Raw genomic sequence first — 11,810 nt, 5'->3', positions numbered from 1 at the left:
ACAAGGAGGATTGCCAAGGAAGAAAGGAATTTTAATACAGAAGATGTCTGTCGGGAGAAACAATCTCAAATTTGTCTCCTAAACTAAGGACAAGGGCTTTTATAGTGGGTTGTGGAATGCAGGTCAGGTTGCGTGGGAATTAAAGGGATAGGGTTGGCAGGTCGCGGTGGCTCACTCCTGTAGTCCTAGCATTCTGGGAAACCGAGATGGGAGGATCGCTTGAGGTCAGGATCAGGAGTTCAAGACCGGCCTGAGCAAAAGCGAGACCCCCGTCTCTACTAAAAAAGAAAAGAGAAGAGAAGAGAGAAAAGGAAAGAATTAGCCGGGCAACTAAAAACGGAAACAAAAATTAGCCAGGCGTGGTGGCCAGCGCCTGTAGTCCCAGCTACTCAGGAGGTTGAGGCAGGAGGATTGCTAGAACCCAGGAATGTGAGGTTGGGGTGAGCTACAATGACTCCACTGCACTCTACCCAGGGTAAGAGAATGAGATCCTGTCTAAAAAAAAGGAACATGAAGTTCATAAAGTGCCTAAACTGACTTCCTACTTAATACTTTAAAAAAGAAAAAGAAAGAAAAAAACCCCACATTTCACTAAGTTGAGAGCTTTCACTAAGTTTGTCTGCTTTTTAACAGCAGCAACTATCCTACTTGCTTATCTGTCACCCCCATTAACTATTTGGCACCCACTGTATGCTGGGTGCTGAGGACACACATGTAAAGAAATCAAACAGGAGCCTCTGCCTCTAGCGGCACAGTAGTTACATTTCTCCCTGGACAATGCTGGGTGCCCTCTTGGCCACCTCTCCTCCAACCACCCTCTGCTCCTTACTGTGGCCTTCATAGGACAAGCCTGTCCTTGTCTCAGGGCCCTGGCACTTGCCATTTCCTCAGCCTGGCAGGCTCTTCCCTCCTATCTTTCCAGCATCTGTGTTCCTACTCACTGACTCCACTATCTAAGTTGGATCTCTGTGAATCTGTCACATTATTTTGCTTTGTCTTCTGTAGGACACTTAGCCTTGACTTAAAGAGCCCTATTAATGCCCCATTTGGCTGTTTATTCTCCATTTCTGCCACAGAACTTGAAAAATGGGAGCAGGGATATCTGTGACCTTTTTCACTGCTGCATCCTCAGTACCCAGACCAGAGCCTGGCACTTGTACAGGTGCTCGTTGGGATAAATCATGAAGAATGCAATGAAATGTCAGCATGGGACAGAGACTGGGTAGGCCCATAGGGCACCTGGACAGATGTTGAGTCTGTAAGAAGGCCAGTCAGGGACAAGCCTGTGTCTTGCCTCTCAAGTGACTCCTCAAAGTCCAGCAGAAACCTACATCTCTCTCACAGCCCACCAGCACCAACAGCAGGGAGCATAGGCTAATTACAATAAGGCCAAGGCCAAGTGTATCCCCCATCCCCTCTTCCTGAGTGGGCACTAAATTTCAGAGGGGCTAAAAACAAGGACCAGGACTCACAAGTGACATTTCTCCAGCTCGAGACACCACACCCATGAGTTGACTCCATCAGCTAGGAAGAAAGATCTAAACACTACTTCCTCTTTAAATATGGATTTCTGACACCATTTGATTCTATTGATATGAAATGTCCAGAATAGAAACAGAAAATAGATGTACGGTTGCCAGGGGCCGAGGGAAGGGAGGAATGGGACCTGACAGAGTAAGAAGTTTCTTTTTCACAATGTTCTGGACCTAGATAGTGGTAATGGTTGCACAACTGTGCGAATATGCTAACAATCATTGAATCGTACCATCTAAATGGGTGAATATTATGTTATGTAAATTACATTTCAATAAATCTGTTATTTTTTGGAGCCTGCAGATCTGTTACCTTACATGGCAAAACGGACTTTGCAGATGTGATTAAATTAAGGTTCTTGAGATGCAAGATTATCTTAGATTATCTTGGTGGGCCCAATGTTCTCATTGTGTCCTTAAAAGTGAAAGAGCTCCAGCAGGAGGGTGACAGAGAGATCTGAAGATGCTGGGCTGCTGGCTTTGAAGGAGTCAGGAGCAAGGAATCCTGCTCTATTAGCTGGAAAAGTTAAGGAATGGATTCTCTCTTAGAGTCTCCAGAAAGAACTAGCCAGTGGGCCCCTCAGCTTTAGCCCAGTGAAACTGATCTTGGATATCTGCACTGCAGGACTGTAATATAATAACTATGCATGTTCTAAGGGATTGAGTTGTGGGTAATTTGTTACAGCAGTCAGAGAAAACTAATAGACCACCAATCCTGCTCATGACCCACCAGGTTCCCTCACTGTGAGGCTGGGCTGTGGCTGACCTGTGACCCAGCGCACTGGTCTCAGCCCCTGTGGGTAACAACAGCACCTGGGTTGGGCAAAGAACTAGTCTGAGAAGACACACCCTTGGTCTTCCCAATGTTGCTCCTCTGGTGTTCCACCTGGAAGCAACAGCTCACACCAGAACTAGCTCCACAGACATGCCTGGGCCCAGGCTGCATTCCCAAGCTGCCTCTCAGTCACTTGTAATGCTGTCACTCCCCAGTAACTCTTTGGCATACACTGTATGCTGGGTGCTGAGGACACTCATATAAACAAATCAAACAGGAGCCTCCAGCTGCATAGACATCACATTTCTCTCTGGACAATGCTGGGTGCCCACCCACTACACACAGCACCCCATTCCTGGGCTAGGTGAGGCAGGATGGGAGCTCCAGGGCCTGAGAGGAAACAGAACCCCCGTGTTCAGTCTGCACAGAGGGCACCTGCCCTCTAGCTCCCTGTGACTAACCCAGGAAGATTTCTGAGAGGAGGACAGGAACCCATGAGCCACCTTCCCTGGAGGCTGCTGTCCTCTGGGAAGACCCAGGCTTTGGCTGGGGGCACAGAGGGAGGCTGAGCAGGGCAGATGGAGTCCTGGAGGAGGAAGAGAAGTAACTAGCCTCGAGAAATTAATTGGGGTGATGGGGGGCTCCTGTAGGCAGAGAGAAGGCCCAGGACACCTGAAGCCAGCTAGTGAGATCCAGGATGCCCCACCACGCTGTGTGCCTCTGACCCAGGGGTGACCTTGGCCTCTCTGAGCCATGACTACCACAACTGTCGCATAGCATATTGGGAGGATCTAAGAAGCCATGATCAGGGCGAAGTCGAGGCTCCCAAAGCAGTTGGGGACTTAGGATGGGGTTAGGAGCTCATTTTTTAGAATCAAGGGCCTCCCCAGTCCTGGCTAGGCCATCCCTGCCTCTTCCAGCCCAAGCACCCGCCCCCAGCAAGCTGTGGAGGCTGGCGAGTATACATCCAAGATCAGCATGTAGACAGCTGGATCCAGCCCAGCCTGGACAGCAGAGTGACAGAACTAAGTCCACAGACTGGGGTGAGGGCAGGGTTGTCCCTGCCATGGGCCAGTGGGGAGCAACATGACAGCGGTATGAGTGGTGGCAGCTTTGCTCTCCAAAAACGGGAAGCCCGCAGCTGGCAAACTTAGAGGATGGGCAGTCCTGGACTTTGGGCTCTGGTGTGGGGGAGGGTGCTCCCCCAGGACTCTGCAGGGCAGTGACTGGGGCTCCAGGTTCAGGGCTGGGGGCCCCTGACCGGGCATCTGTGTGAACGTGGTGGGGGGAAGGTCCCCACCTGCACTCCTGCAGGGCTGGGGAGCAGGGATCCTTCCAGCCAGACCCCACGGAGACGGGTCCAGAGCATCCCTTGTTATGACCCTCGCAGACATCACGGTTAGGACACTGGCGGGACGGCCAAGAGAACTGAGGTCAGAGGTGACCTCTTGGACTTCAAGGGGGATCTAGGTGTTCCCAGATGATCCCTGTGGGATGACGGCGGTGGTTGCTTCTTGAGAGGGTCCCTGCCCCAGGGTGACAATGCCAGGGATGCCCTTCCAGGCCCTTGTTTGGAGAAATGAGCGCTTGCTGTGCACCCTGCTAAGGCCCCCCCAGGGGGACACCCAGGTCCAGGCAGGAGACAGAGTCCGAAACGCTTTCACATTTATTGTGGCCCCCACACCCTCCTCCCGCCCCGAACCAGCAGGGCCCAGCCCGGGTCTGCTTCTGTCCCCCACGTGCGGTCCGACGGCCCATCCAGCGTCCCCTCGGCCTCCGCTGGGTCCCCGGGGCCCAACTCCGGCTCCAGCGCGTCTTCGGCAGCCGACGTGTGGACAGCGCCCGAGTCAGCGCCTGAGGGCTGAGGCATCCAGCCCGGGGTCCAGGGCGTTCCCGGCGTGGGCCGCGGGGGGAGCCAGGAGTAGCCAGGCGCGGGGGCGAGCGCCACGAGCTGGGGCCGTGCGGGGCCCGAGGAGGCGGCGTGCGGGATGAGGAAGAAGATGTAGACGCCGGAGACCACGAGGCCCGCGGCCACCAGCACGGCCAGGGCCACAGCCGCGTTGAAGGCCCAGGCCGGGCTGTCCAGCCTGGGGCGGCGCGACAGCGGGCGGCCCAGGCGCAGTGGCGGGGGCGGCGCGGCGCGCACCTTGCGAGGCCCGGGCGCGGGCGGCGGGCGCAGGTACAGCAGGCCACGGCGCCGGTCGAAGCGCACCGAGCCCTGGCGGGGCAGCGGCGCGCGCGCGTCGCGGGGCAGCAGGCCGGGCTGCGTGGGCAGCGCGGGCAGTCCGCGGCGCGGGGCCAGGCGCGTGGGTGCGCGGCACACCGGGCAGGCTACTGCGTCGCCGCCGCCAGCAGTGGCCAGCGACAGGCGGGCCAAGCACTCGAGGCAGAAGACGTGGCCGCAGTCCAGGCGCTTGGGCAGCTTGAACAGGCCATCGAAGGGTGACACGCAGATGAGGCACTCCACCGGGGAAGCGGGGGTCAGGATGGGGCCTGAGCCCGGGATGCCGTCTGCCTCCTCATCCTCTTCTCTGGCCGGGGAGTGGGGTGCAGAGAGCGAGCCTGGGGAGCTGGGGCCAGAGCCCTGGGGGGGCCGGGGGCGGCGGAGCCAGGGGGGCCGAGGGCAGGGCATCCAGGCCGGACCTGCAGCGAGAGGCAGTCAGGCAGGGGAGGCTGCGGTGGAAGTGTGGACAGGGTTTGAGATCAGTGGCGACTCCAGGCTGGAGTTTGAGGATCACCCGGCACAGAGAAGAGTCCCCAGAGAAGGGGCAGCTAGCACCAAGGAGCAGAGATGGAGGGATCACAGATCTTGAACTGGAAACCTAGGGGATGCCCTAGAGACAAAAAAGGTCACAGATCTAAGCTCAACGTGGAGATGGGGAAGACCTGAGTGGCTCCAGAAAGGACAGCGATGGAAACTCTAGGGAGGATCCAACCCGGGGAGGAGCAGACAGGAAGGAGAGCTGGGCAGACAGAACCCAGCGTGGGGGAGTTGTAGAGAAGCCCAGAACCAAGGGCTCTCCAGAATGAGACCCTAGCCGGCCTGCAGGACTCTTCCTACCTGTGGATGCCACCTCCCTCTGGCCAGTGTCGAGTGCCTTCCAGTTCTGGCCTGTCTGGCTTACCTGAGGCTGGGTAGCTCAGTGCCCCTCCCCCGGGGAGGGCACTGAACCTGAGGCTGCCCTCCCATGTACCCGCCAGACTGGTCTGATTACCTGCCCCACCCCCTGGGCAGTCTTGCCAGGATAACCAAACCTGATCTAGGCCGGATGTTGGGGGTGGTAGGAAGGTGATGACACAAGGTGGGTGGGAATGGACACAGCCCACCCTTCCAAATCTGATGAATCCCCAGTAGGGAGTCACCACTTATGGCCCTGGGTGGGTCCCAACCTGTCCCCAGCAGCCTGGCACCTCTGAATGGGAGAGAGGGGTAACCTGTCATGTTCAGGGTAACAGATGTACAGGGCTGGGCTGCAACCACAACCAGTGTGGCTGGAGAGACAACCTGGCCAGAGTAAAGCCAGTCCACAATTGGAGAGGGTGGGACTTCTGGAGGCCAGGGAGTGGACAGCTGGACTGACCAGCCGCTGGACAAGGGGCTGGGAATGGTTGTGGTCCAGACACTACAGCTTTATTTCTTCCTGGGGCTGCTTTCAGGCAACATCTCAGGATGGTCTGCTGCCACCCAGACCTGACCAGTACACAAGCTCCTCAAAGAGTAATGGGCCAGGTCCTCAGAGGTTACTGTCAAACCCCTCATCTCTAGCACCTGCTAGGACACCCTGGGTGGCCTAGCCTGCACTATGCCCACCTGCTAGCCCTCAGGTGCCGTGGTTCTGAGTCAGTGGTGCTTCAAGGTCCCCACAGGCCAATGCAGCTACAAAGGCCACTAGGGCTATCCTGCCCCCTCTAGTGCTGCCCCCCACCAGACAGACAACAGCACAGGTGGGCAGGGCAGCCCCAAGGGCAGACAGGTTTATTGGGCAGCAGCCGAGAAATCAACGGTTAGACTTGGCCACACGTTCCAGCTCATCCTTCTTCTTAATGGCGTAGGAGTTGGAGGAGCCCTGCAAGGAGGCAGATGATTAGCTCTCAATTTTGGAGAACCCTCACCAAATGCCCAACTTGTGACCTGCCCCCCGCATCTCCACCCACCTTAGCAGCGTTGATAAGCTCATCTGCCAAGCACTCAGCAATGGTCTTGATGTTCCGGAAGGCAGCCTCACGGGCACCAGTGCACAGCAGCCAGATGGCCTAGGAAGTACAGGGGTCATGCTAAGGCTACCAACAGATTGGTCCTCCAGTACCCTGGCCCACCCTCAACAGATGTGTTGGCTGGCATGCTCTAAGATATAAGGGAAGGCGGCATAGTGCCAAATCTGGGATCAGAGGGCTGAAAAAGCAAGTGTCCAGAGACACACACAGGCTGCACTGGGTCCCCAGTGACAGACTTGAGACTGGTTGTGACAGCAAAATGCAATACGTCGGGCCAGGCATGGTGGCTCACGCCTGTAATCCTCACACTTTGGGAGGCCAAGAGTTCGAGAATAGCCTGGGCAATACAGTGAGACCTTATCTCTACAAAAATAAATAAATAAATAGCCATGTGAGGTGGTGCACACCTAGAGTCCTAGCTACCTGGAAGGCTGAGGTAGGAGGATCGCTTGAGCCCAGGAGTTTGATGTTGTAGTGAGCTAAGATGATGCCACTGCATTCCAGCCCAGGAGACAGAGCAAGACTGTCTCAGATTAAAAAAAAAAAAAAAAGGAAGGGGCGCAATATATGCTCTTGACCTGGACTCTAGATTGACCAGGAACAGCTATAAAAGCCATGCTGGGGACAGATGTGTGAATGGAACAATGATTAATTCAATATTCCATAGCTCTTAAGAGTTCACTGTGTTCAAGGAAAATTGTCAGAATGTCTGCAACTGATTCTCAAATGGCCCAAGGAAAAAAAGCACATGCACAAATGTACACAGTGTAAAACTATACACCCAAAGAAAACACTCAAAGAAAACTAGACCTCAGCCAAATGTAGCCCAGAAGAGGGCCCAGAGCCTGGATCTGCCCTGGAAAGGGTGGGAACCCAGCAAGGCCTCCTGGAGGAAGTGATGCTCCTAGTAAAACGCACAGAGAGCAACAAGCCTTTCTGCCCCAGGCAGGACCCCACCCAGTCGTGGTGGCTATTTCCACTGTGCCATGCACACAAGCCACAGGCCAACCTGATTCACACGCCGCAGTGGGGATACGTCCACAGCCTGCCGTCGCACCGTCCCAGCTCGCCCAATGCGTGTTGAGTCCTCCCGGGGTCCACTATTGATGATGGCGTTGACCAGGACCTGCAGAGGGTTCTAGGAGCGAAGGGGGCTATGAGCCTGACTTCTGGCCCCCACACATCCCTCTCCCATTCACCTCACGCCTAAAACAAGGGCAGCTGCACCACACAAGGGATAAGCCTGGCATATACACCATGGGACTCTGGGATGTACTAAGGCACAACCTGCCCCCGCTGGCCAGAGCCCTACCTCGCCTGTGAGCAGGTGGATGATCTCAAAGGCATGCTTGACGATGCGCACAGTCATGAGCTTCTTGCCGTTGTTGCGGCCATGCATCATCATGGAGTTAGTGAGACGTTCCACGATGGGGCACTGCGCTTTGCGGAAGCGCTTGGCAGCATACCGCCCGGCACTATGAGGCAGGTACTTGGCGTACTTCTCCTTCACTGCAATGTAATCCTTGGCAGCAGGGAAGGGGGATAAAGAGACAATGGTCAGGAGCAGAATGAGCCCTGGCCATGGAGGAGAGGGACCTCACACCCATGAAGGGTAGCCCCCAGCCAGTTGCAATTCTGGTCTGCCTCCCCAGGGGACTTGAATGTAAGCCCCACCATGAAAAAATAAAACCTGAACAAGTGACTTTACCATATTACTGAAAAAAGGAGAGAGACGGTGGAAATCTAAGGAGGTTAGAGCCCATGATTTCAGTTTTCTAACATAGTGTTCCTCAAACTCTGCACTATGGGCACTTTATTTATTTTTTTGAGACAGAGTCTCACTCTGTTGCCCAGGCTAGAGTGAGTGCCATGGCATCAGCCTACTCACAGCAACCTCAAACTCCTGGGCTCAAGCAATCCTGTTGCCTCAGCCTCCCGAGTAGCTGGAACTACAGGCATGCGCCACCATGCCCGGCTAATTTTTTTTATATATATATTAGTTGTCCAATTAATTTCTTTCTATTTATAGTAGAGACGGTGTCTCGCTCTTGCTGGTTCTGAACTCCTGACCTCAAGCAATCCGCCCGCCTCGGCCTCCCAGAGTACTAGGATTACAGGCGTGAGCCACCACACCCGGCCACTATGGGCACTTTAAACCAGAAGGGGGGCTGTAGGATATTTAGCAGCATCCAGCAAGCCAGTAGCCTCAGTTTTGACAGCTACAAATGTATCCAGACATTGTACAGTGACCCCCGGAGGAAGGGAACAACCATCCCACAGTAACAACCACAGTTTTTTTTTTCTGAGACAGAGTCTCACTTTGTTGCCCAGGCTAGAGTGAGTGCCATAGCGTTAGCCTAGCTCACAGCAACATCAATCTCCTGGGCTCAAGCAATCCTACTGCCTCCGCCTCCCAAGTAGCTGGGACTACAGGCATGCACCACCATGGCCGGCTAATTTTTTCTTTATACATTTTTAGTTGGAAAATTAATTTTTTTCTATTTTTGGTAGAGATAGGGTCTCGCTCAGGCTGGTTTCGAACTCCTGACCTTGAGCAATCCGCCCGCCTCCCAGAGTGCTAGGATTACAGGCAAGTGGAGTTGTATTTGAAGGAGACTGCTACTGATGATTCCATTACAAAAATGTACCCAAGGCCATTCTGTCACTTGCATGTGAGAACATACAAACTACTTGTTTCTACAAATACAAAGAGTGACAGGAAAAGAACATAGGAGACTAACACTAAAGCCCAGTATCTACCCTGAAGAGAATCACCCACATAAACAGGCAAGTAGAAGGGTCAGGCAGGGCTTCACCATGCAGCACAAAACTGCAAACACCAAATGACCTAGCAAGGGCTTGCCCCACAGTTGAAGCATGGGTGTTTATGATGGAGTTAACTCCCATGCTACACGTTTACTTACCCCATCCCTAACAGAGCAGGCACTTAATGAACATTTGTTAAACAGACCAAGAGATAGTGAACAGTTCATTTCTTTTTAAAGGGTTGTTCAAAAAATAAAACAATCCATAAAAATAAGTAACAGAGATCCAATGTCTCACCAAGCCCAAAACATTTACTATCTGGCCCTTTAATAAAAAAGTCTGTGGACCTCCCAAAACCAACCCATGAAGGAAAAGCTAAGATCTAGAAGACATTCAACCTAGCACTCTGGAAGGCCAAGGCAGGAGAATCGATGGGGTCAGAAATTCAAGAACAGCCTGAGAGACTCCATCTCTACCAAAAATAAAAAAAAATTCTCCAGGTGTGGTGAGGTGAGCTGATTGTCTCAGCTGCTTGGGAGGCTGAGGCAGGATTGCTTGAGCCCAGGAGTTCAAGGTTGCAGTGGGCTAGGCTGACACCACCGCACTCTAGCCCGGGAAACAAGAGTGAGACCCTATCTCAAAAAAAAAAAGAATAAAAAGAGAGTTTTATGTGTATTTTGCTACAAAAACAACAAAAAACAGCAGCATGTGGAATGTGATGCTACCTCTGAGGAATGAATCATCTCATGACTAAAGCTGTAGAAACCTTTGGGCAGGATGTGAAAGAGTGGATGTGACAGGTATGGCGGTCCAGGGATCCCTTCTTTACCTGTCATGGCTTCAACTGTTGACTTAGAAGGAAATCAAGAAGTCTGAAATGCCCCCTCCTGGAAAAATCCACCTGTTCCCAATCCTCTGCCAAGAAGACTAACCACCATGTCCCCCTTACCTGTAGCGAAATGTCGTTGATCTGTACATCATCAGTGCTCCACTTCCCAAAGAGCTTGATGTCAGGGGTTTCTGCCACCGCTGGTGCAGCTGTTTCCCACTCCGTCATCCTGGGTACAACATGAGAGCAGAAAAAACTGTCAGAGCCCAGCCAGCCTTAGGCATAGGCACACCATGTCCAACTCTCTGATCTCTGAGGCTGACCTCTACCCTTGTGGTGAACTGGGGAGTTATGAGGGACCAAGAAAGGTTGTGAACATCATTTTGAGCCCTAGAAAAGGAGCCACTCAGCTATTAGCAAAGGCATCTGTCTTTCAACCAGAACCCAACACCTCACAGTCACCCAGTCAACAGCTGTTGCCTGAATATAATGGCTCAGCAGATACCAAAAGCCCTAACGTTGCATCCCCTGGGATTCAAATTCCAGCCGTGCCATTTATGAGCTCTTTAACTCTGGGAGAATCAACAAAGTGCTTTGGACTTAGTTTCCTTAATCATATAGTGGGAACATTATGTGGCATCAAGGTCCTACCTAAGAATTCTGTGGCACAATTAACACAAAGGTCCCCATTAGACATTAAGGAAGCTCTAAAGGCTCCTACTAAGTGGACCACGTGTACAAAGCAAAAAAGAAATGCAACAAGTAGCTAAAATATGAAAACTTCCTGTCTCGGTGTAAATTTGCAGAGTTCAAACCAAACCAGCATCCTCCAGACTCGCTGCGCGGCAAAGCTACAGAGAAGGCGGAGTACAGACAAGAAGCCTTGGGTAACTTTGCCCGCGCCCGTTTCCTCGGTCCCTATTCCAGAGAAAGGTACAGGAAAGGCGCAATGAGGCAAAATCCGGGCCTTAGGGCCTGCCCGTGGCTCCCCGGAAAACCCTGGTCGGTCCCTCGGACCCCAGACCCCACGGCGGCCTCACCTGAGGACACAGCCGAGGCGTCTCTATCAGTCGGAGGAACCACGCGCCGCCCTGGCACAGACAGGAAGAGGCCGCACGCCGCCCTCAGTCGCTTTTAACTGGGGCGAAAACTTCCGGGTCAACGGCAACAGCGTGTGCAAAACAGGACACCGTAAGCCTACGGACCAATCCAGAGCAAAGATGTAAAGGCAATCGCTCCGCTAGATGGACCAAGTATAGCATAGGCGCATGCGCACTTGCAGAAGGCTCCACAAGCGTGCGGGCGGATGTCCGACATTCAATGCTTGCCCAGTATGGAGGGCGCTTGCACAAGCGCAGAGATCTCCGTGACGCCAAGGCCTCCATGTTTAATAGGGGCAAAGTCCAGTCCGCGCTCGCCTGTTTGGCCGCTGACCTCACGCCCAAGTAGCCGCGGGTTTCGACCGGAGATAGTCAGTTCGGCACCCTCTGGTTTCTCATCGCGGTTACGTGTGTCTTACAGGCACGCATACGCTGAGGGTCTGGGTTGGCGGAATAGCCTCTGGCGGCCAGTACCGCCATCAGAGGACCCCGGGTCGTCGTGCGCATGCGCGGGCCCCTCCCCAACGCTCGCGCGCCCTGTGTGATGCGTACCGGGAGCCTCAGGAGGGTCAGTTTTCCGGCTGGAATCCTCC

The 11,810-nt window shown here is 53.7% G+C and overlaps 2 protein-coding genes across 2 annotated transcripts; both read right to left on the bottom strand.

Moving 5' to 3' along the window:
* Window positions 1-3,973: 3,973 nt before the first annotated feature.
* Window positions 3,974-6,123, bottom strand: RNF225 (ring finger protein 225). Its single transcript, XM_075993322.1, has one exon. The coding sequence runs from the start codon at window positions 4,937-4,939 to the stop codon at window positions 3,974-3,976; it is 966 nt and encodes a 321-aa protein (XP_075849437.1). The 5' UTR covers window positions 4,940-6,123.
* A 132-nt stretch (window positions 6,124-6,255) lies between these two features.
* On the bottom strand, window positions 6,256-11,294 carry RPS5 (ribosomal protein S5). Its single transcript, XM_012758062.2, has 6 exons — window positions 11,158-11,294; window positions 10,238-10,346; window positions 7,835-8,044; window positions 7,532-7,660; window positions 6,463-6,561; window positions 6,256-6,374 (listed from the first exon to the last, which is right to left on the bottom strand). The coding sequence occupies exons 2-6, from the start codon at window positions 10,343-10,345 to the stop codon at window positions 6,306-6,308; spliced, it is 615 nt and encodes a 204-aa protein (XP_012613516.1). The 5' UTR covers window position 10,346; window positions 11,158-11,294; the 3' UTR covers window positions 6,256-6,305.
* Window positions 11,295-11,810: the final 516 nt, after the last annotated feature.

The sequence above is a fragment of the Microcebus murinus genome, chromosome 16, assembly GCF_040939455.1.
Source record: "Microcebus murinus isolate Inina chromosome 16, M.murinus_Inina_mat1.0, whole genome shotgun sequence".
Taxonomy (NCBI): domain Eukaryota; kingdom Metazoa; phylum Chordata; class Mammalia; order Primates; family Cheirogaleidae; genus Microcebus; species Microcebus murinus.
This window is presented reverse-complemented; position numbering and strand designations above follow the sequence as displayed.

Coding starts and splice junctions, on each gene's coding strand:
- RNF225 (XM_075993322.1), bottom strand. CDS start 4,939: ATGCCCTGCCCTCGGCCCCCCTGGCTCCGCCGCCCCCGGCCCCCCCAG.
- RPS5 (XM_012758062.2), bottom strand. CDS start 10,345: ATGACGGAGTGGGAAACAGCTGCACCAGCGGTGGCAGAAACCCCTGAC. Junction 7,661..7,834: donor TCCACCTGCTCACAGGCGAG/GTAGGGCTCTGG, acceptor CTTCGCTCCTAG/AACCCTCTGCAGGTCCTGGT. Junction 6,375..6,462: donor AGCTTATCAACGCTGCTAAG/GTGGGTGGAGAT, acceptor GCCTCCTTGCAG/GGCTCCTCCAACTCCTACGC.